This window comes from Lontra canadensis, unplaced genomic scaffold, assembly GCF_010015895.1.
Source record: "Lontra canadensis isolate GAN:19392208 unplaced genomic scaffold, GSC_riverotter_1.0 scaffold23, whole genome shotgun sequence".
In the NCBI taxonomy this organism is placed as follows: domain Eukaryota; kingdom Metazoa; phylum Chordata; class Mammalia; order Carnivora; family Mustelidae; genus Lontra; species Lontra canadensis.
The window spans coordinates 8592913-8615778 of NW_022631017.1; the positions used below are offsets into that span (position 1 = coordinate 8592913).

Consider the following 22866-nt stretch of genomic DNA (forward strand, 5'->3'; position numbering starts at 1 on the left):
GGGAGCTTGGGCCACACTTACCTTGTCCCTGGCCTCATTCAGCTGGTCTTCCAGCTCTGAGAAGCTAAAGCTGGAGACGGTGATGAAGTCACTCATGACTGGGACAAACTTGTCATTTGGTTCCCGTGCCTGGCGCTTCTGGTATTCCAGCTCCTGAGGAGGGAGAGTGACGTGCTGGTTAGAGGGGCACCAGCGCAGAAGTCAGGAATTCTGAGGGTCACCCCCATCTCCCACCCTTCCTGCCTAGTCTCACACAATTCTGAGGGTGGCAAAGATTGTGAGAGCTATCCCTCACGAACCACTGCTATCTTTCTTTCTCTCGATCCTTGCTTCCCAGGGTGGTCTGGGACGTCTGAAGTAGTACAGACTCTCAGGCTCTAGCCCAGACCTAGGGAATGAGAATCTGCATTTTAACAAGACCTATAGGTAATGCATGGGCAGATTCAAGTGTGAGATGCCTTTCTAAATCTCCTAGCTGATACGGATGCTGCTGGTCATGGGCCCTGCTGTGAGTAGCACTTTTAAGGGCTATAAATTGGAAATGGCCCCCACCCCCACCATAGTGGCAATGAATATTTCTTTCTCCTACTTACCCTCATTCTCTCATTGTCCCCTTACCTGCCTACCATCCCCTTCCCCCAGTAAAGATGGAAACGGTCTTGAGTTCCCAAATGTGAAAGAAAAACTATTGGGGCCATTGCCATATGGGACTAGCCTAGCCTCGGGCCAGAGACCACATCATCTGAGAAGCCATCAGAGCAGGACTGGTGAAGACTAGACACCTGGGCGCAGCCCCTGGGTCCTCTACTGACCCAAGGAGAAAGGCATCTGGCAGGAATTTCTGGAGATAGCTGTGCCCAGTGTCACACACTATGGGCTACCTGTGCCTAACTGGCTTCTGAGAGATGCAGAAACCCTTTCTTATCCACTTGAATTAGACTTAGACATGGGGCCAACTTATGATTCATTCTCCACCAGTGTCCAACAGACATGCTGGACAGTAACCTGGCTAGTCTCAGATGGCCCCTCCATGAGATTCTAAATTTAAGTCCTAAATAATCCAGTCATCCTTTCCTGAGGGCTAGCTCTGTTGCTGCCTATCACTTGGTCAAATGATAGGTCCCCAGATAGTAGGCTCCCAGATGGAAAACGCTGTCTGATGCATTTCTGTGTCCCAGAGCTCCTGTCTGGGGTGCCAGAGTCACTGGCACAGGGTCTGGCCTTCAGCACAGGCACAGGCAGCAACCCCTCAAACCCAGGCAGGCATAGATGGTGTACTCACCACCTCAACTGCTCGGAGGCCCCTCCTGAGGTTGCCCACCTCCTTCTCCAGCTCTGCCAGGCTGCAGGGAGACACACAGGAATGGAGAATTGCTGAGCATGGTTCAGACAGATGGCAGTGCAAACCACAATGGCCTTGGAGTCAGTGGACCCATGCTCCAGGCCTGCTACATCACCTCCCCTCTGTGCTCTGTCTGTGCTTCTATAAAATAATAGGAGTGAAATTTAGGTTCTGAAGATCCTTCCAGATCAGAAATGTTATGTTGAATAGTAGCTTTCTAACACATGGCTTCTGACTTGAATTCTTTTTAATACCAGCAGGTAATACTTAAAACTCTTCACATGTTGTCCTGTGTGCAGTAAGCATGTGTTGCATATTAACTAATTTCCACTGCATTTCTGCTTCTGTTGGAAATGCTTCTATCAGCCTATGTCTCTTCAGGTCTAACTTCTTGCCTGTAGGAGATAGCATTGGTGCTATATCCATATCTCCTTGGACCATCCACTGTAGTGTACAATCCTGACTTCTAATGATGCGAGCACTTTCTCTGGATCCCAGAGTTCCCTTTGCCTGTTCCTATGGCCAGAGTCATACCCTGCCCAGAGACGTTCAGCTAATGACTGACAGGAGATGGGGTATGATATCCTAGCTCCCTCACCTCCTGGATGGGGTAAGTTGAGTAAGTGTCCTATGCTGTCTCACAGACTTCCATGGAGGGAGGTTGCAGGGGTAGCTGGCTTAATAATACTTTGTTATTAGTGTTGTTTCCACCCCTGGCTCACTTCCCCACTGTTTCCTAGGAATATCTCTGAAATAAGGATTTGACAGCAAGTAGCCGGTCTTCATTTGGTTCTCCTAAAGGCAGACCCTGAGACAGTGCCCATTCCTAGTCATCCCACAGTAGCAATGAATGGAAATTTAGACAAGAGTGCTATGATCACAGGGAGAAAGAAGGTCCCTCACTTGACTTTGGCGGCTTCTGGAAGATGCTGTAGCTCCAAGGGCATGTTCAGGATGTCAGGGAAGTGCTTCTCCAGGATCATGATCAGGTAATGGAGCAGAGAGATGTTTCTGTGGGTGAAAGGTCAGGGGTAAAGGAATGAAGACCAGGAGGAAACTAGCAGGAGGGGTCAGGGGAAAAGGCAAGGAGTTTGAGTCAGAAATGGGAGGAGGAGGGAAGAGGCTGGGGTGCGGTGAGGTGGAAGATAAGGCAGCAGACAAGATCCCACCTGTCAATGCTGGACTTGGTATCTGCAATCTTGTTGAGGCTGGCCACCCGGAACCCATAGGCTCCCCCACGCTGCCCTTTGTTCATGAAGTTGCCGATGGCCAAGACGACCTCAAGCATCTGCCTTAGACGCTTGCTGCGGATCAGCTCCCGGGAGGCCAGCAGGATGGCTAGGAGAGGAGGGACAGATCATAGCCCTATAGAGACTGGGCCAGGGCAGCTGGTCCCTTTGAACGCCAGGATGATGCCACCACACAGTTCAGTCTTCAACTTTCAGAGGGGCAGAGACTATACCCACACCTCAACAGACTGATCTATGTCATACCTGCCCACTTCCAAGGGAAGCAGGTAAATTGACCAAAAGCCAATTTAACAAATAACTCATTCTCAGAATGTGCCAATTCTTCTTAATATATTTAAGAATATCTTTTCTTATATATATCCAAAGATGATTAGTAGTTCTTTCTATGGATATATAGAAGGATAAAATACTTTTACTTTTTTAAACTTAGTGTTTAAAATTTTAAATTTCAACATTTTACATAGTATGGGACTGTTTCTGTCTCTTTTGAAATGCTGTTTAACTTTTTTAAAGAAAAAATCCCTGTCAATTAAATTATCACATGTCACTAATATAATATTCCCATATTTTTGTTCTATAAGATAAGGGTATGCCTTGCAGTTAATGCTATCTTTGATTTAAGATTTTACTTGACATCTTGTTGAACATCATTTAAATATTTCTTCAACTTTTAGGAATTTTAACAATTTCTCCCCAATGCCTTAAATGATACATTTGCTAGAAATACAATTTAAGGTTTACAGTAACTGAAACTTCAGTATTTCATTCCAGGATGGATGCTCTGGCCCATTCTCAGCACAGAATTGGGATACAAATCCTACAGTGAAATTTTGGCTACTAGTTATGGAATATGCTTTCTGATTATTAAGCGTGGTGATAGGAACACCAAACCATCCCATGATTTTTAGCTTATGCCAAACTGAACATTCTTTAAATGCTGCTATGGATCTAAAATGAGAACCATCTGATCAAAAGTTTGCAGAAATCCTCAAAAGCAGTTAAAAGTAAGTAATTGGCAGCGCGGGGGGCGGGGAGGCTGTAATGTAGAGATCCCCAGGACCTCTCAACTTGTACCTACTTCAGCCTCAGCTGTCCTTCCAGGACACTCTCTGTTCAGAGAGTCCCAGGAATACCCTGGCCTGCAACCACGTCAGCTCCAGCCATCCCACCAGGGTGTCCCCAGCCCCCACCAGCCATAGCCCCAGTCAGGCAAAGTCACCAGATACACATAGCCTACACAGGGGATAACCATACACAAGGCCATTCCTTCAAGTTTTAGAGAATTAGCCGTTCTGCCTAGTCATAGAAATAAAGACTCAAAGTTAAGAAAAAGGGGAGACAGAGGAATATGCTCCAAACAAAACCAAACCTCAGGAAAAGAACAAAATGAAATGGAGATAGCACTATTTCTGATAAAGTTAACAAATAGAAAATATGAAAAAAATTCAGAATTAAAGAACATAAATGAAAAATACACTAGAAGGAATCAACAGATTAGCAGATGAAGAAGAGATCAGCAATCTAGAAGACAGAGTAATGGAAAACAGCCAACCTGGGCAACAAAAAGAAAAATGTTTTAAATGAGGACAGGTTAAGGGATCTCTTGGACAACATCAAGTGAACAAGTATTCATATTGGGTCCCAGAAAAAGAGCAAAAGGGGCAGAAAACTTACTTGAAGAAATAATGGCCAAAACTTCCTTAACCTGGAGACATCCAGGTTTAGAAAGCACAGAGAGTTCCAAATAAGATGAACCCAAAGAGGTCTACACCAGGACACATAAGAACTAAAAAGCCAAAGATTAAAGAGAATTTAATAGAGAATTTAAAAGCAGCAAAACAGAAGGGAAGTTATATACAAGGGAAACCCCCATAAGACTGTCAGCTGATTTTTCAGCAGTGACTTTGCAGGCGAGGAGGGAGTGGCAGGATATATTTAAAGTGCTGAAAGGGAAAAATCTATAACCAAGACTACCTTACCCAATGAGATTATCTCTCAGGGTTGAAGGAGAGAGAAAAGATTTTCCCAGGCAAACAAAAATTAAAGATGTTCATCACCCCTAAACCATCCTTACAAGAAATGTTAAAGGGACTTCTTTAAGTGGAAAAGAAAGGGCCATAACTAGAAGTTTATATATATAAAAATTATACATTATATAACTGTATATAATATGCATTATATAATATATAATTCATATTTGTATACATATATATGAATAACAAGATATAAAATATGATACCATATACATAAAATGTGGAGGAGGGAGTAAAAAATTATTTTAGAATGTTTTCAAACTTAAGTGACCATTAAGTTAATATAGATTGCTATATACTTAGGATGTTATATGAACCTCATGGTAACCACAAATGCAAAATCTGGAATAGATACACAAAAAAAATAAATATAAAGCCAAGAGTCACACTAAAGGAAGTCACTAATCACAAGGAAAGAAAGCAAGAAAAGAAGAAAGAAACAGAAGAACTACAAAAAAACAGAAAACAAATAATGAAATGGCAATAAATATATAACTTCTGATAATTTCTTTAAATGCAAATGGTCTAAACTCTAGAGTGCATGATGGATTAAGAAAAATTCCTCTATATGTTGCCTATAAGAGATTCACTTCAGACACAAGACATACAGACTAAAAGTGAAAGGATAAAAAAAAAGATATTCCATGAAACAGAAGGGAAAAAAAAAAGCCAGGGTAGTAATACTTACACAAAAGAACTTTAAATCAAAGACTGCAATAAGAGACAAATAAGGGCATTACGTAATGATAAAGGGGTCAATACAACAAGAGGGTGTAACAATTGTAAGTATCTATGCACCCAACATTGGAGCACCTAAGCACATAAAGCAAATATTAACAGACATAAAGGGAGAAATTGACAATAATAATAGCAGAGACTTTAATATTCCACTTACATCAACAGATAGATAATCCAGGCAGAAAAATCAATAAGGAAATAGTGTTGCTCGGTGACACATCAAACTAGATGGACTTAGATATACACAGAACATTCCATCCCAAAATGAAAGAATACACTTTACAAGTGCACAAAGAACATTTTCCAGGATAGATCACATTTTACACCACAAAATAGTCTTAATAAATTCAAGATTGAAATCATATCATGCATCTTTTCTGAACACAGTGGTAAGGAACTAGAAATCAATCACAAGAAAAAACTGGAAAAATACAAACATATGGAAGCTAACAACATGTACTAAATACCCAATGGGTCAATAAGAAATGACAGGAAATCAAGAAATACAAGGAGACAAGTGAAAATGAAACCACACTTATCTAAAATCTTTGGTACTCAGCAAAAGCAATTCAAAAAGGGAAATTTATAGCAGTACAAGTCCACTTCAAATAAAAAAAAAATCTCAATCTAACCTTATACCTAAAAGACCTAGAAAAGAAAAATCCAAGGCGAATAGAAGGAAGGAAATAAAAGAGCAGAAATAAATTAAATAGAGTCTTTTAAAAAAGTGGAAAAGATCAATGAAACCAAGAGCTGGTTTTTTGAAAAGACAGGCGTAAGTGATAAACCTTTAGTCCTATTCATCAAGGAAAAAAGGACACAAATGAAAAAAATCAGAAATGAAAAAAGTGACAACTGACACCACAGAAATACCAAGGATTATGAGTGTACTATGAAAAATTATATGCCAACAAACTGAACAACCTAAAAGAAATGGATAAAGCCCTAAGAACATATAATCTTCCAAAACTGAATCAGAAGGAAATAGAAAATCTGAACAGACCAACTACTAGTAACAAAATTGAATAAGTAATCCAAAAACTCCCCAATAAACAAAAGTCCAGGAGCAGACTGCTTCACAGGTAAATTCTACTAACTGTTTAAAGAAGGGTTAACACCTATTCTCAAGCTCTTTCAAAAAAATTGAAGAGGGAGGAAATCTTCCAAATAGATTCTATGAAGACAGCATTACCCAGATACCAAAAGCAGACAAAGACACTACAAAAAATAACAAAAAACAAAACAAAAAACCCTATAGGCCAATATCCCTGATGAACATAGATGTAAAAATCCTCCACAATGTATCAGCAAACTGCTTTCAACAATACATTTAAGGAAATCATTCACGAGCAAGTGCGTATCATTCCAGGGATTCAAGGATGGTTCAGTACTTAAAAAATCAACAATTGTAAGTATCTATGATACATCACATAAACAAGAGAAAGGATAAAAAACCATATGTTCATTTAAGCAGATGCAGAAAAATCATTTGACAAAATTCAACATCTGTTCATGATAAAAATTCTCAAAGCAGTTATAGAGGGAACATGCCTCAACATAATAAAGATCATATATGAAAGACCCACAACTACCATCAAACTTTATGGTGAAAAACAAAGTTTTTCTTTTAAGATCAGGAATAAGACAAGGATGTCTATTCTTACCACTTTTATTTAACATTGTAATGGAAGTCCTAGCCACAGCAATCAGACAAGAAATAAGAGGTATTCAAACTGATAAAAAGTTAAACTATCACAACTTACAGATGACATGATACTATATGGAGAAAACCCTAAAGACTCTATTAAAAATCTATTAGAATAAATGAATTCAGTAAAGTAGCAGGATTCAAAATTAGTACAAAGATTTTGGTTGCATCTCTATACACTGATGATGAAGCAGAAAGAGAAATTAATATAATAATTCCATTTACAATTGTATCAAAAAGACCTGGGATAAACTAATGAGGTAAAAGACCTGTATTCTGAAAACTATAAAACACAGCTGAAAGATTGAGAAAAACTAAAATAACAATGACAATAAGAATCATCTGTCTTTGATTATTTGTCTTTTAACAAAAAAAAATTTCAATTTTAAATGTAAAAAAAAAATAAAACAAGTGGAAAGATATTCCACACTTGTGGATTGGAAGAATTAGTATTATTAAAATATCTGTAATACCCAAAGCAATTGACAAATTCAGTGCAATCCCTATCCAAGTACCAATAGCATTTTTCACAGAACTAGAACAAAAAAAAACCCTAAAATTTGTACCATACCATAAAAGACTCTAAGGAGCTAAAACAGTCTTGAGAAAGAAGAACATAGATGGAAGTATCACAACTACAGATCTCAAGATAACCTACAAAGCTGTAGTGATCAAAGCAGTATGAAACTGGCACAAAAATAGACACATAGGTCAATAGAATAGTATAGAGAACCCAGAAATAAACCCACAATTAAACGGTCACTATGACAAAGGAGACAATAATTTTCAATGGGGGAAAAGATTACAAATGATGCTGGGGAAACTGGACCACTTCCTGAAACCATACACAAAAATAAACTCAAAATGGATTAAAGACCTAAATGTGAGACCTGAAACCATAAAAGTCCTAGAAAAAAAACATGAGCAGTAATCTCTGACATTGGCCTTAGCAACAGTTTCTTAGATTTGTCTCCTTACGCAAGAGGAACAAAAGCAAAAATAAACCTTTGGGACTACACCGAAATAAAAATCTTTTGCACGGCAAAAGAAACCTTTGACAGAACAGCAAGGCAACCTACTGAATGGGAGAAGATATTAGCAAATGATATCTGATAAGGGGTTCATATCCAAAATATATAAATAATTTATATAATTTAACATCAAAAATAATCCAATTTAAAAATTGACAGAGGACCTGAATAGACATTTCTCCAAAGAAGACTTACAGATGGTCAACAGACCCATCTGCTCAACATCACTGATCATGAAGGAAATGCATATCAAAACCACAATGAGATATCACCTTACACATGTCAGAATGGCTAAAATCAAAAAGATTATATCGACTGTTGTCAAAGATGTGGAGGAAAGGAAATCTTGTTCACTGTGTGTGGGAATGTAAATTTGTATAGTCACTGTGGAAAACAGTATAGAGGTTCATCAAAAATTAAAAATAGAAATATTACATGATCCAATAATTCCAGTGAGTATTTGCCCAAAGAAAATGTAAACAGTAATTCAAAAAGATATCTGTACCTCTATGTTTACTGCATCATTATTTATAATAGCCAAGATATGGAAGCAACCTAAGTATCCACTAATAGATGAATGGATAAAAAAGACACAGTTGTGCAAAAGCTTTTTATCAAAGTAAAAATAGTCCCAATAGTCCCAATAGTTTATTTTGGCTTTTGTTCCCCTTGCCAAAGGAGACATAGCTAGGAAAATGTTGCTTAAGGCTGATGTTAAAGACATTTACTGCCTATGTTTTCTTCTAGGATGTCTATGGTTTCAGGTCTCACACTTAGGTTTTTAATCCATTTTGAGTTTATTTTTGTGTATGATGTAAGCAAGTTGTTCAGTTTCACTCCTTTGCACGTGGCTGTCTAGTTTTCCCAGCACCATTTGTTGTAGAGACTGTTTTTTTCTCATTGTATATTCTTGCCTCCCTTATAGATTAATTGACCATATAACTGTGAGTTCATTTCTGGACTCTCTATTGTGTTCCATTGATCTATATGTCTATTTCCGAGCCAGCACCATATGAACAAAGAAAAAAGAGACAAACAAAAAACCAGACTCTTGGGCACCTGGGTGGCTCAGTGGGTTAAGCCACTGCCTTTGGCTCAGGTCATGATCTCAGGGTCCTGGGATCGAGTCCCGCATCAGGCTCTCTGCTCAGCAGGGAGCCTGCTTCCCTCTCTCTCTTTGCCTGCCTCTCTGTATACTTGTGAGCTCTCTCTGTCAAATAAATAAATAAAATCTTAAAAAAAAAAAACAGACTCTTAAATATAATGAACAAACTGGTGGTTTCCAGAGGGGAGGGGGGTTGGGGAATGGATGCAATAGGTGAAGGGGATTAAGAGTACATTTATTGTGATGGGCACTGAGTAATGTATAGAATTGTTGAATCCCTACACTGTACACCTAAAACTGAAGATAACCCTGCATGTTAATTATACTGGAATTAATAAAAAGCCACTGCCTTAAATATATACAATTGTGAATCTTAAGTATATACACTTGTACATCTTAAATATATACAAATTTTGTCAATCATAGCTCAATGAAGCTGGGAGAAATTTTTCAGTACACCAACAAAGAAAGAAAATACAATGTAATATTATTCATCTATAAAAATGAATGAGATCTTACCACTTGTGACAACATAGATGGATGGATCTAGAGAGTAAAATGCTAAAGTGAAATAAGTCAGAAAGAAACACCATATGATTTTACTTATATGTGGAATCTAAAAAACAAAGTGAGGCTTGCAGAAAGGAAGGTAGGTAGAGGGATGGGGTAACTTGATGATGGACATTAAGGAGGGCATGTGATGTGATGAGCACTGGGTGTTATACACAACTAATGAATCTTTGAACATTATATAAAAACTAATGCACTGTATGTTGGCTAATTGAATTTAAATTTATTTTTTAATGATTTTATTTATTTATTTGACAGAGATCACAAATAGAGAGGCAGGCAGAGAGAGAGGGTGAAGCAGGCTCCCCGCTGAGCAGAGAGCCCGAAGTGAGGCTCGAACCCAGGACCCTGAGATCATGACCTGAGCCGAAGGCAGATGCTTTAACCCACTGAGCCACCCAGGCGCCCCTGAATTTAAATTTAAATAAAGACTTAAAAAAGAAAAATAAAAAGCAAAACGAACAAACAAAAACCAGACACAGACTCATAAATACAGAGAACAAACTGATAGTTGCCAGAAGGGAAGGAAGTGAGGGGATGGGCAAAATGAGTGAAGGGAAGTGATAGTTGCAGCCTTCCAATGATGGAATACATAAATTATGGAGATAAAATGTACAGCATGGGGAATATGGTCAATGGTATTATAATAGCCTTATATAATGTAGCTACACTTGTGGTGGACATAGCATAATATACAGATTTGTCCAATCTCTATATTGTACATTTGAAACGGATATAACATGTGTGTCAACTGTACATTATATATGCATCATGAAATTAGCAACAAAATAAAAGTAGAAGCTTAAACTGGAAAAAAAAACAGCTATAAAAGTGAATGATAAGTTTTGTCAGTACATAGTCAGTCTATGACCTAATAGCAGAATTACTCTTGAAGGGTATTAGAGTGGTTTCTAGTCATTTTTTTCTTAAATTACAAACAGATTGGTTAAATTAATTATGATATTCAGACAATGGAATAAAGTGCAATACTGAAAACGAATAACTCACTGCTAGTGGTAACAATAGGGTAATTTACAAGCATAATGCTGAGCAAAAGGAACCAGCATAAAATTATCCATAGTCTAGTATACCATTTATATAAAGTTCGAGACCGACAAAACCTTTAAAGAAGCTAGACCAATGGTTGCAAGGGGTAATGTTTGAGAGGAGAGGGGTGTTTAGGACTGGCAACATTCCAGTTCTTGACTTGGGTGTTGATTTCACAGGTGAGTTTACTTTATGATAATTCATCAAGTAGGACACTTGTGATTTATGTACATTTCTGTATGCATATTTGAATAAAAAGTTTACTTTTGTAAGTAGTTCTTAAAAGTTTTTGGCAATTCATAGTGGTTGGGATGGTTTTTCTAAGGTTGATATGCTACTTGAGAAATCTGCAAAAGAATCCTCCTAAAAATGCTAAAATGTTGGCAAAACAGAAATTGACAAGAGTTCAAAGGAAATCAGTATAAATGGGAAAACTCCCATTGCAATGCAGACATTTTAGATAAAGTCATAAGAATAATATATTCTTGAATATATTCATAAGAATGTTTACATTTGAAACCATATTCATCTTGACTATATTCAGTAAATCTATTCAAAATGAGAATCAGTAAATTTGGTATATTCAACAATGAACAGATTCATAAGAATATATTCAAGAAAAATATGTTTCATGAATATATTCATAGAATTGGTAAATCTGTCAAATTTGGTGAATTGGCTTTTGGCAAACTGACCCAGAGGCCCTGCTGGAAATTGAGGAGGGTAAGGTGTTAAAAGCGCATCAGCAGCTGAGATAGGCCAAATATTAGCTTACCAGGAATATTTCCTAGAACTGGAAGGAAAAATAGGAATTCCAACTCCTGTACAATTCTCTGGTCTCCACCCCTAGTTCAAGCCACTGACCTGATTCTGTAAGATACCACTTCAGCCACCTCCTTCTGACTCTCAGAGGAAGAGCCATCCAGACCTTTCTAGAATAGCTAGCAGCCATTGCTACAGCAGAGCAATTCTTACCTTCCCCCGTAGGTTATCCAAAACATGACTTGCTCTTCACAGCTTGATATTAAAGGGAGACTCTCCTGAGCATTCAGAGAGTAACACTTAGGGGGAGTTTTGGAGTGGGCTCTGAGATTTTCTGAGATTCACCCTACCCAGGGGCTAGGCTACACTGGTTCCACATCTCCAAGGGGCAGTTGCTCACATTTGCTCCACTGATCCAAGACATACAAATGGTTGAGCAAATATCTTGGCTCATTCCTGCATCCAGTGCCTCATGCCCCAAGGGCAGTCTGCAGGAGGACAAAGAAGGTTGTATGAAGGTAGGGATTCACTCATCACAGGGCAGAAGGTACTGCCAGACCTCAGACCTGCAGAGTCACAGCTGTCCTCGCTCCTTCTCCCTCAGAACAATCAATAATTATGATTACACCCAGCCTGCAGTTGCCTTGTATGTGTGAATACACATGGCGGGGGGCGGGGGCAGATTGCAGAAAATGTCTGCCTCCAGCTCTGTCACACACCACCTACCCTCACCCCCAAACCTCCCTGAAGCAACTCCAGGAAGGGCCAGTCTCTGGACTGGGCATCCCAGGGAGTGCTGGTCAGCCCTGGTGTCCAGCAGAGGGGGCACATGCTCTGCTCCACCCCCAGACTATCCCCCTCAGCCTCCTGGACTCAGGCTCTCCTTTTTCACTCTGCTGTTCTATCTTCCCCACAAGTGAGCCTCACAGCCTCTCTGTTTCTCTGCTCGTGGGTCTTCTTGGACCTCTCTGCGTTCTTCCCCAAATCCCTGCCCCTCTGTCTTCTGCTATCGTCTATCAAGTACCGCAGGACAAAGAGTGAGGGATGAATTCTGAAGAACAAGATCTGGGTTCTAATTCTGGGTCCACCACTCCCTGAACATGGCCTCAGGCAGCATGTCCCCATTTTAGACCTGAGAGAATGGACACACCCAGAGGGATATTGTGAGGACCAATGAGACCATCCACGTGAAATGTTTCATGCAGAGCTTGCTACATGGTTCTCACTGAATTACAAATTGACCATCTGGAAAAGGCCTGCATCGGAAGGGTTCCCTAACCCAGAAAACCAGATACCACCAGGAATTACCTTGCTAATTTCCTACTTTTCTGAAAGCTCACACTTAAAATAATGTGTCCAGAGGCCTTCTATGAACTTAGCCCCTCTCAGGCAGGGTAAAGATTGATGAGCTCAACACATACCAGGCCCTGTTCTAGGAACTTGTTATTATCATCATCTGTTCAGCATTTCTGTCCCATGCTGAGGCAAATGTCAACAGGCCCCCCATCCTGGAGAGTATCCAGGCTGAGGCACAGGAAACATGTCACATGTTTGGCACATGTGCTCATATAAACAAGTGCATATATCTATAATAATCATAGTTTTAAATTTGTCCTTGGCTTTGGTTATTTTGAGGGGGAGGCAGGGGCGGGGATTGAGAATGAGAAAGTTTTCTTCTATCCCTGTTCATTGATTTCCACCCCTGGGCCCTCCCAGATGTCTCTCCACTCTAGGCCTCCCCACACCCTCAACCATACCTTCCACTTTAGGCTTTGCCTCAGCCAGTCGCTCCTGGAACTTCTTCTTGAAGAACAGGGCCTGCAGTCGCTGCTGATAGTGGTCGATCCTGTGGACAGGGCAAGCTACATTGTGAGGCCGCCCCCTCCAGCCCCAGGAGCTAGCTTCAGCCCCTCCTTCGTGCCTGCTGCCCTGACCTGCTCATTTCATAGAGGAAGCGGTCAGCGCGGGCCATCCGCTCTATCTCATGCTTGTGCTCCTCGAGGAGGTCGATGTCGCTTTTCTCTGGAATGAACTTGAGGAGCTGCAAAGAGCATCAGATGAATGTCAGACAGGAAACTGGTGAGAAGCCCATATGGGAGTTCCCTGAACAGATGCCCATACACTGACCATGCTCAAGATGGGGGCGGGGTGGTCCTTAAAAGAGGCATCCTCACACGGTGGGTTTATGTTTCATTTGCCTAAAGGGGGCCTTAGGGCACCTGCTCTAGACTTTTCTTTTTTCACTTTTTAAAACTGAGATGCACCTTGTATATAGTAAAGTACACTGTTTTTAAGTGCACAGCTCAATGACATTTTCCTTTTAAACTCTTTTTTCTTTTAAAGTTTTTTGAGGTATAATTTACATAAAATGCATCCACCTTTTGTTTTCTTTAAAAAAAAAAAAAGATTTTGTTTATCTTAGAGAGAGACAGCACATGCACACAGGCTAGGGGAGAGGCAGAGGGAGAGGAAAAGTCCCAAGCAGACTCTGTGCTGAGCTAGAGCCCCACATGGGGCTCAATCCCAGGGCCCTGAGTTCATGACCTGAGCTGAAATCAAGAGTCAGATGCTTAACCAAGCCCCCCAGTGCCCCAAAATGCATCCATCTTGAGCGTGCAATTCAATGAGTTTTGACAAAACCACCCAGTGAACTCCCATCCAGATAAAGATACAGATTTCCATCCCCCAGAAAGTTTTCTTGTATTTTTTCCATAAGCAACCCATCCCCCTCCCCGTTATAGCCTCCCAACTGAATTCTATCACCTTAGATTAGATTTGCCTGTTCTTGAACTTCGTATAAATGGATTCATGCTGTGTGTTTTCTCTGGTGTCTGGCTTCTTTTGCACAACATAATGTCTGAGACTCATCCATACCATAAGTATAGGTAGTTTACCACAGTATTCCATTGTAAGAATATACCACAATGTATTTATTCACTTTCTTATTGATGGACAGTTGGGTTGTTCCATGAATAAAACTGTTACAAATATTCTTGCCTATATCTTTTATAGTCAATGTTTGTACTCATTTCTCTATACTCTGCAGTGGGACTGCTAGGCAGGAGGGTAGGTTTAGCCTTTGTGTATGCTACCAAATTGTTTTCCAAATTGTACTCGATGAGAATTCCAGTTGCTTGATGTCCTTGCCAACACTTGGCATTGTCAGTCTTTCCAATATAGTTCTTCCGGTGGGTGTGTGGTTCTGCCTTAGTGTGATTTACTATATATCTCTGATGACTAAGAGTGTCAAGCCACTTGGAAACTGTCTTTCATGAAGTACCCATTGAAGGCTTCTGCTTATTTTCAAGTGGAGCTGTTTGGCATTTTCTCTCCCAGATTTGTAGAGCTCTTTATTCTGAATAGGAAGTCTTTGCTACATGTACATGAAGTAAATGTCTTCTAAAGTTTGGCTTGTCTTTTCACTCTAGTAATGGTATCCTCTGATAAACAGAATTCTTAATTCTAATGAGGTCCAACTGATGGTGCTTTTGTTGGTACCTTCCAGGTTTCTCTTGAAGGACCCAATAAATAGAGGTGGAGGAGACTGGGGAAATATATGATTATGGGTCACTCTGATTTTGCCTTGAGACCCAGGGGGGGATCATAACTTATATCTCTTGTCAAAGAGCTCAATCCCCTAGAAAAGATGCAGTCTTTCCCAGCCTCCCCTCAGAAAGGCTGGTCCAGGGAGTATCTATAAACCTTTCCCCAACTCCTCATATTCCAGTCTGATTTTTCCTTGACCTAAGAGTCGTGGCCGCTCTGGGGGCAGGGAGGGGTGCAGCTGCCCCCTACTTTCTGCTCTCATCCCTTCCCCACTAGGGACCTCACCTGCTCCAGCATGTCCTTAGCGAGGTCCTCCTGTTCATCCATCTTCAAGATGGCCTGCCGGATCTCCTCATTAGAAAGCTTCAACCTAAAGCAAAACGCTGCCCCTTAAGCAGTCTGGCTTGGCCCCTCTGCTCAGGACAAACCCCAGCCCTTCTCCTCCCCTGCATTCTCTCACTCACATGAATATGGGACTATATCCCTTTGCTCCCCACTTACCTCTTCTGCAATGCCTTCTCTAACTAAACTCATATGGTCTACTCCATGAACTCAATAATAATGAGATATTTTGATCTTTAAGGATAAACTTGAATCTGCTGTCTTGCTGGAGTCTCTGTCATAACTGATAGGGACATTTGGGAGTAAAAGGGCCATCTTTAGTGTAGACAAAGAGACAGGGCAAAAGGTTTCTGATCCTTCTTCTCCTTATGCCTAAAATATCTACTGTACCTCCATGCGAAGATGGGACTATTGACAGCCCACAAAGGGGGCTGCTTCCTGCTTCCTTCATTGTCAGAAGACAGAACAGCCCTCAGTCTTCTGACAGTGCCTCAGCTCCCACACAGCTGTTCCCATACATCTTGCTGTCTGGGTGAGGGAAAAGCTACCCCCCTACACACACACACACACACACACACACACAGCCCCTCCCTTTTCCCTCCAGATGCACACCACTTGGAGCCCTGGAGATACAGAACTCTCCCTCATCTTCAAGAGAGAGAAACTGAGGCCTGAGGCCTGTGGGAAGAAAGGGGCATGGATGTCCCAGAGATGGCCGGGCCAGCACTAAGAATAGTATGGGTGGCGGTGCCCTCTGACCCTGGCTCAGGGGGAGGACCCACACAGAAGCTGTGCTGTTCATGCAGATACTGCCCTGTTTGTTCTGCAGCCGCGGGAAATGCTTGCGGGCTGAGATCATGCTGCTCTGTGGCCTAAGCCTAGTGGGGCCCTCGATGGGCTTAGAGCAATTCTGCTGCCAGACGATGACCAGGCTGGTCATCGTGACTGGGGCAGTTTCCTGTCTGCAGAGCCCCACACTGCTGCTGAACATAAGCTCCCAAGACAGGGTTCTAGATCAGCGGTCTCCTACCATTCCCAGGGGACAGCGGGGGCCAGGGGAAGCAGAGAGACAGCTATCACCCCATTCCTCGGCCACCCCGTCCCCCAGGCATTCAGTTCCACTATATGTTTTTGCTCTAGCTTTCTCAGGGCTCTACTTCCTTGGAGGGATCCATCCCTCCCAACAGGGACTGAGGAGGCAGGACAAAGCACATACTTGGAGAGAAGGATGATGCAGTTCTGTGCCCTTCGGCCGTCAATGACAGACAGCTCTTTGACTTTGCGGGAGGCCAGGTAGATGTCCTCTGTGGAGCCCAGCTCTTTCTGAAACCAACAAGCCAAGTAAAAAGGTTGAGGTATACATGTATGCTCCAATCCTCTCCTTGCCCACCCCCCAGGAGCCACTCCCACACCAACCAAGGGATGCTCCTGGTGTGAGGGGAAGAAAGACAGGGAAAGAAAAAGACAGGAGAGAGAAAAAGGAAGGTGGTTAATAACCATCTCTACTAGGAGGCATCTGGGATTTTACCATGGGCTAGAACAGACTGAGGGCAATGAAGAGCCCCCCTTTTTAAAGACTGCCCTTTCTGGACAAACTAAAGAAGGAACTATTCCAGGGGAAGGGGGGTGACTGATCCCTATGGCTTTGGGCAATGTTATATGATCCCCAACATCCACAGAATCCTCACTCCACCACCCTACCCAGAGAGCTTCTCCAAGCTTGTTATGGGAAGCAGTTTCCAAATCCCCATCAAGCTACAGTTCCTGGACTCCTGGGGACTTCAGGCACAGTCCAGTGTGCCCAGATTAGAGGGCATCCACAAGTTCAGAAGTGGGGAAACTGAGACAGAGTTCCATGAAGAATTCTCTCCACTGGGGTTCCAGCAGCAGATTCCCCAAAAATCAGACTCCCTCTCTTCTCTTGGGCCCTCGATGAGGCAGAGAGGAAACTAGTTTTTACCCTGAGAGGTCCCTCCAAGCACATGCTCTATATTGCACAATGATGAGAGGCTGCTGCTCACATCATTATCCTTGTGAATTGTGCCCTTGGGATTGTGCAGTGCCCAACCTATGCAGTCTTACAGGACGGCTTTGCCTTGGGCCAGGTAGGTAAGACAACAGACCTGGAATCTTTCTCCTTACTCCAGTAGACATTCACCTCCATTGCTGATAGGGGTCCTTTTGAATTACTTCCCATCCCTACATTTCTGCTTTCTCTTTGGGAACCCTTTCCTATGTTGCTTATAGGGATGGGTCATAAAGGTAGAAGGCAGAATGAAGAAGCCCTCTCTTTTGAGAAGTACAGGGCAGCAGCCCAGTACAGTGGTTAGAAGTTAGAGTGTCCAGAGCCCCAAGAGTGACTCACCTGTGGAGAAGGATTAGTTATCAGCTCCTAGGCAGGTAACAGCCACAGCCAACAGAGAATTAAACATGCACAACGTTAGCCAAGAGTTTCAGGGACCCCAGGGACAGTAGGAGAGACATGGGGACCCCTGAGCATTGACTCTGTCCACCCCATCCCAATGAGACCTGCATGGCTGGAAATGGAGACTAGCAATTAGCGCTGGACAGGAGGTGCTTCTAGTGGACATACACTCCCAGAGAAGCCACAAAGTGGGGAGCAGGCAGGTCCCCTGCCTGTCCTGGGCCCAGTGGGACCACCACTCCGCAGCTGGGGCAGGCCAGGCACCCAAGCTTCCCAACATCAGGCCTTGGTTGCTATTCTTCCTTTCTTCTCTGTTGGGAAAATGCTCAGCGGGCAGATAGCATTTCTCTGCTGCTGGATGACTTTACCTTTCTAAACAGAAGAGGAGATACAACCAGAAGGGGCCAGAAGCATGCAGAAGTTGCATTCATTGAGGCAGAGGAAAGCGGGTGTCCCTGAGTTTCACCCCTTCCCTTTGTCTTTTGGTTTCCAAGGGAGCTAAGGAGGCAGGGCCCACACCCAGTTCTCCCTTTTGGGCCCTAATGGAGTTGAAGTCACTAACTCAGGAGCTGCATAGGACACAGTGGGAAGACCATAGCTCAGGGGACCCCCCCTCCCCACCAAAACATACAACCTGGGACCCAAGATAGGGAGAGGTGGCCACCAGGGACCAGGGCCACACAGCCTCTGGGATCTTTCCAGCTCTGCTGCTGTGAAGTCAGCCTGAGTCTGGGCGACCCACCAAGTGACAACAGTCTGGGTGAGCCCAGCCCCTCAGTAGGGCATTAAGAAAGGAGACAGGGGACTCAAGGGGACTTTCCACCTTAACTTTTCTCCAGTCACTAAACCAAAAGGCCCCAAACCCAGTTTGTTCTAAACCCCATAGACCTCTTTCCCCACTGCTCCCCATCTTAGCCTCACCTTGGGGCCCAAACACTGGGTGGGCTGGCCTGGAACATTGCCCAAGAGAAAGACTCTCCAGCCAGGAGGTGTGTGATTGACCATGCCTGGTACACCCCTTGTACACGCTCCCTCCATCCCACTTGGGAGCACTGGGGCACAGGAGCACCAAAGACTCAAGAAGAACCCTTTCCCACTCCTGTTAGACCACAGATGCTGCTGGTGGCCATGCCAGCCTGATGTGGGCAGAGGCTAAAAAATATTGCCTGGAATGAGGGTAAAGAATCAGATAACTTGATCACCTACTTTTAACTTAAATAACAACCATCTTGTTTTTCTAGAATGCCAAGTCAGGATCAGAGCCCTGCCCCAGCTCTGTCCCTTTGGCTAGGCTCCTAAGAGGAGTCTCATGTGCCCTCAGGAGGGACTGTCCACAGGTCTAAACTTGTCAGAATGCAGAGGGGGGCCCAGCCACAACAAGCAGCTGCTACTCAGGGCCCAGGAAGCCCAGACCCCACTCACAATCACCTGGGGGGTCCTCAGGGCTGTCACCCTGGGCTCAGCTGAGGGGACCAGAGAAAGTGGCACAGTGTGGAGAGGAAACAACCCTCAGATCACACTCTAAAGCCCCAAGGCTGGGAATGCCCAAATTGGACTTGGCGGGGGAGAGCCCCCAGATGTGCTAGCTACAGTGCGGATTCCTCGGCCCCGACTCACCTCCTGACTCACATTCATGCGAGGACGAGGAGTTAGAATCAGCACATTTGGCAATCCGCATCGCACTGCCTCGGGAGTACCCTGCATTCTGCCATGCTCCCACTCCCCCTACTGCGGTCGGAAGAGCTGGCTGACTGGCCAGCCATCTGTAAGCAGAGTCTGCAGAGCAAAGCTCAGGGCTTTCTCAGCCTGCCCAGGCCCAGACCCAACCTCAACCCCATAACAGGACCTGGAGCAGCTCCACCTTCCTGGAAACACGGACATCCTCAGCTAACTGACTCGCGGGGGTGCTGGCAGGCTATGGTGGAGAGAGCAGTTTGAAATTGATCATTCCTGCTAGGTGTAGTCTCTAGACCCTGGGGTCAAAGAGAAAACGGGGGTCAACAGTAGCCAGGGCTATGACTCCACCTCCAGGGCTCCAAGATGAAAGAGAAATGGACAAAATGTTATTTCATCCCTCGGTGTGTAAATACACACAACTGAGTGCCAGAACGGTAATACAACAGGATATTTCCCCTGCTGCACTGCATGTCTCTGATTCCGATCCCTGTACTTAGTAAAGCATGGTACCTAATAAGGAATAAAATCATTCAGTATACATGGGAGGAAGGGAGGGAAAGAAGAGAGGTTGAGGGTTGGGCTCTCAAGGGGCATAGGTGAAGTCAAAACTAGAAGTCAAGACCCAAGAAGATGAGGGTGGGGAAGGGTCTTACCTGGTGCCTCTGATAAGCTGAAAACATTTTTTCAAAGTCCTCTAGGTCCAGAATCCGAAATACCTGCATGTCATCAATCTCATTCCATACGGTGCCAGGGACACGTGCCTAAGATTCAGAACAAGGACAAGACCTGGTGTTTGACCCAACTCCTTCACGATGAGTGGTCCAATGTCTATCTCCGCCTGCTCCCAGGTGCACATTTTATAATAGTCAGGCTTTCAGACCTTCAGAAAGTGAGTCAATTCGTCTCCCACAAACCTTCAATACTTTGTTCCAGGGCAGAGGCCAGAGTCAACCTCCTTGCTCTTCCTTTCTCATGGGGCCACATAGACATGTGTTCCAGAAATCAAACGGAAGGCAAGAGTGATGGGTAGGTCAATATGAATGATGGTATGAAACTCCTTCCAGAAAAACCAAACCAAACCAGTGTTCTTGGGGCATACTCCCTAAAGGTCAGGGTTGGCTAGAGTCATTGCAAGGGATAGTGACCCCACATATCTGAGATCTTCAAATCCTCAGTGCGCACTAGATTTCCCATATCTGAGATGGTCATTTTCTCTCCCAGAGGGTCTTCCTCCCACTTTCCCAGATTCCCAGAAAGTGGGAATGACAAATTGTCAGAAAGTGGCAAATGCCAAAGGCTGGGATGTCCTGATCCCTGGAGTGACTGCTCAGGCCAGCGAGACTGCCACAGCTTCCCGTTGGTCAGACCCAGGGAAAGTGGCCTATCCCTCATGGTTGGAATGCATCCAAGGGTTCACATTCCCAGCTCTCCCCACCTAAGCACTGCCCCACCTCTGTGTGGGACCCTGGCACTGAACCCCCACACTGAGGAGAGGCTCCATCAGCAAAGCTGAGAACATCCCACTGGTCTTACAGCACCCCAACAATGGTTCAGAGGCCTGAGCTCAGCCCTCCCAGGGTGCTCAATTCTGTCCTCCTAGGAGTACTTGCCTCATCCTGAGCTTTCCTGTCCTTTAAAATGGAATCTCTCACCTTCCTCTGCCTGGGGGGCAGCTGGGGAACCTTCCTAAGGCCACTACCCCCTTCTCCCTCCATCTCCCCCTCAGCAAGGCTTAGAGAGCAAAACATACCTTTCACTCACTTTTATTTTCTTAAACTCTGGAAAGGGGAGGCTAGGCCAGAGCTGGGGGGGGTGTGGGGACATTCCTGTGGCCTTCCTAAGGCCAGGGACCCTCTTGTGGAATGCCGGGCTGAGAAGCTTAGAGCAGCAAGGGATACAGGCAACTGGCCAAACCCAACACAGACACATTCTTTTCATGGCAGAAACAACCACTGTGTGTGTGTGTGTGTGTGTGTGTGTGTGTGGGTGTGGGTGTGTATGTACAGGAGCATGCGTGGAGTAGGGGAAGGGGACTGGGGAAAGGAGCCAGGCCCCTGGAATGGAGTGGATGGGAGGCAGAGAGAAGATGGGAAGGGAAACTGAATCAGGAAAGCAGGGAAGGGAAAGCTCTCAGTGGTCCCCATCGGAGGCTAGGTCTGGAGTGGAAGTGAGCTCCATGGGAAAGCCCACACAGGTAAAGCTTGCTCTGTTCTTTACTCCCGGTGAGGATGGGCTAAGACAGGGCTGGAATGCAAGAGCTGGATGGACAACACCAGGGAGACTTTCCCCAGGGAGAACAGACTGAGTGCCCAGCTCTCCCACCCTCCTTGCCAAACGCCAACCCATCCCCCTACACAGCCCCTCGAGGAGGTGAAGCCAAGCTCTGGGGCCATAACCCATTTCCTAGTATTCTCCACATCCTATGCTTTACCGAGGCGCCCTGATGTGCCCACTATGTAGAATGATCCCTGGCTTTAAATTTGTATCACTCTGGCCCAAACCTCATCAACTCCTGTTTAAAATCCCTGGGGCTTCGGTCCCTCTAGACATACCCTTTATATGCCAGAGAAATCTTTCTCCAAAACCCTTTTCATTGTGTTTCTCTCACTGAGCGTTTGGGGTCAAAACAGAGCAAGTGAGCTTGCACTCCCAGCCTCATGACTACTTGGGACCCTTGGCAAGTAGGAGGGTATCATTTTCTTCTCATTTCGCACAAAAGGAAGCAGTCTCAGCAATGCTTGCTTAGTAAGTTGAAGGATTAGGTGAGATAACACACTTAAGGCGTGCATGGTTGTGCCACTAATAACTCACCTAATACTATTATGAATTCCTGAGTCAGTCACCGTTCCAAGTACTTCATATGTAAATTAATCCTTGCAATAATCCTTTGATGTGGATGTCATAATTCCCCCCATCTTGTAGATCAGGAACCTGAAGCCCAAATGCTTAAATAACTCCTGGTCACATGATTAAAAGCTTGGGAGTGGGCTAACAGGTCCACAAATATTATTCAGTCCCCTCTACTCACTTCTGCTGAGCAATGTCTACAACTCCTGTGAGTGCCCCCCTACTCCCCATTCCATCACACCAGTATTTTCCAGTCCAGGAATGATACTCTGGCCTGCTTTGGGTTCATGAGGAATTTATATAGATTTTATTATTACTGGACCCCAGAGAAAATCCTATCCAAAGCTCCATTTGATGAAAATATTGCAAAAATATTAGTTGCCTTGTCTATTTTCCTTAATTGTTGGGGGGGTCTAATCAACTTTTCATTAACTTTAAAAATT

General features: G+C 43.7%; 1 protein-coding gene across 2 annotated transcripts in view; it reads right to left on the reverse strand.

Moving 5' to 3' along the window:
* The window catches only part of DAAM2 (dishevelled associated activator of morphogenesis 2), a 117412-nt gene that overhangs the window by 1690 nt on the left and 92856 nt on the right, over positions 1-22866 (reverse strand). The window contains exons 15-24 of one of the 2 annotated variants that reach the window (XM_032862285.1): positions 20230-20337; positions 17840-17866; positions 16691-16797; positions 15418-15502; positions 13521-13627; positions 13344-13432; positions 2512-2680; positions 2246-2353; positions 1283-1343; positions 22-153 (exon numbers count right to left, since the gene is read on the reverse strand). In XM_032862285.1, coding sequence (XP_032718176.1) covers positions 22-153; positions 1283-1343; positions 2246-2353; positions 2512-2680; positions 13344-13432; positions 13521-13627; positions 15418-15502; positions 16691-16797; positions 17840-17866; positions 20230-20337 — 993 coding nt within the window. The remainder of the gene's footprint in view (positions 1-21; positions 154-1282; positions 1344-2245; positions 2354-2511; positions 2681-13343; positions 13433-13520; positions 13628-15417; positions 15503-16690; positions 16798-17839; positions 17867-20229; positions 20338-22866) is intronic. The other variant, XM_032862287.1, reaches the window with a different exon arrangement.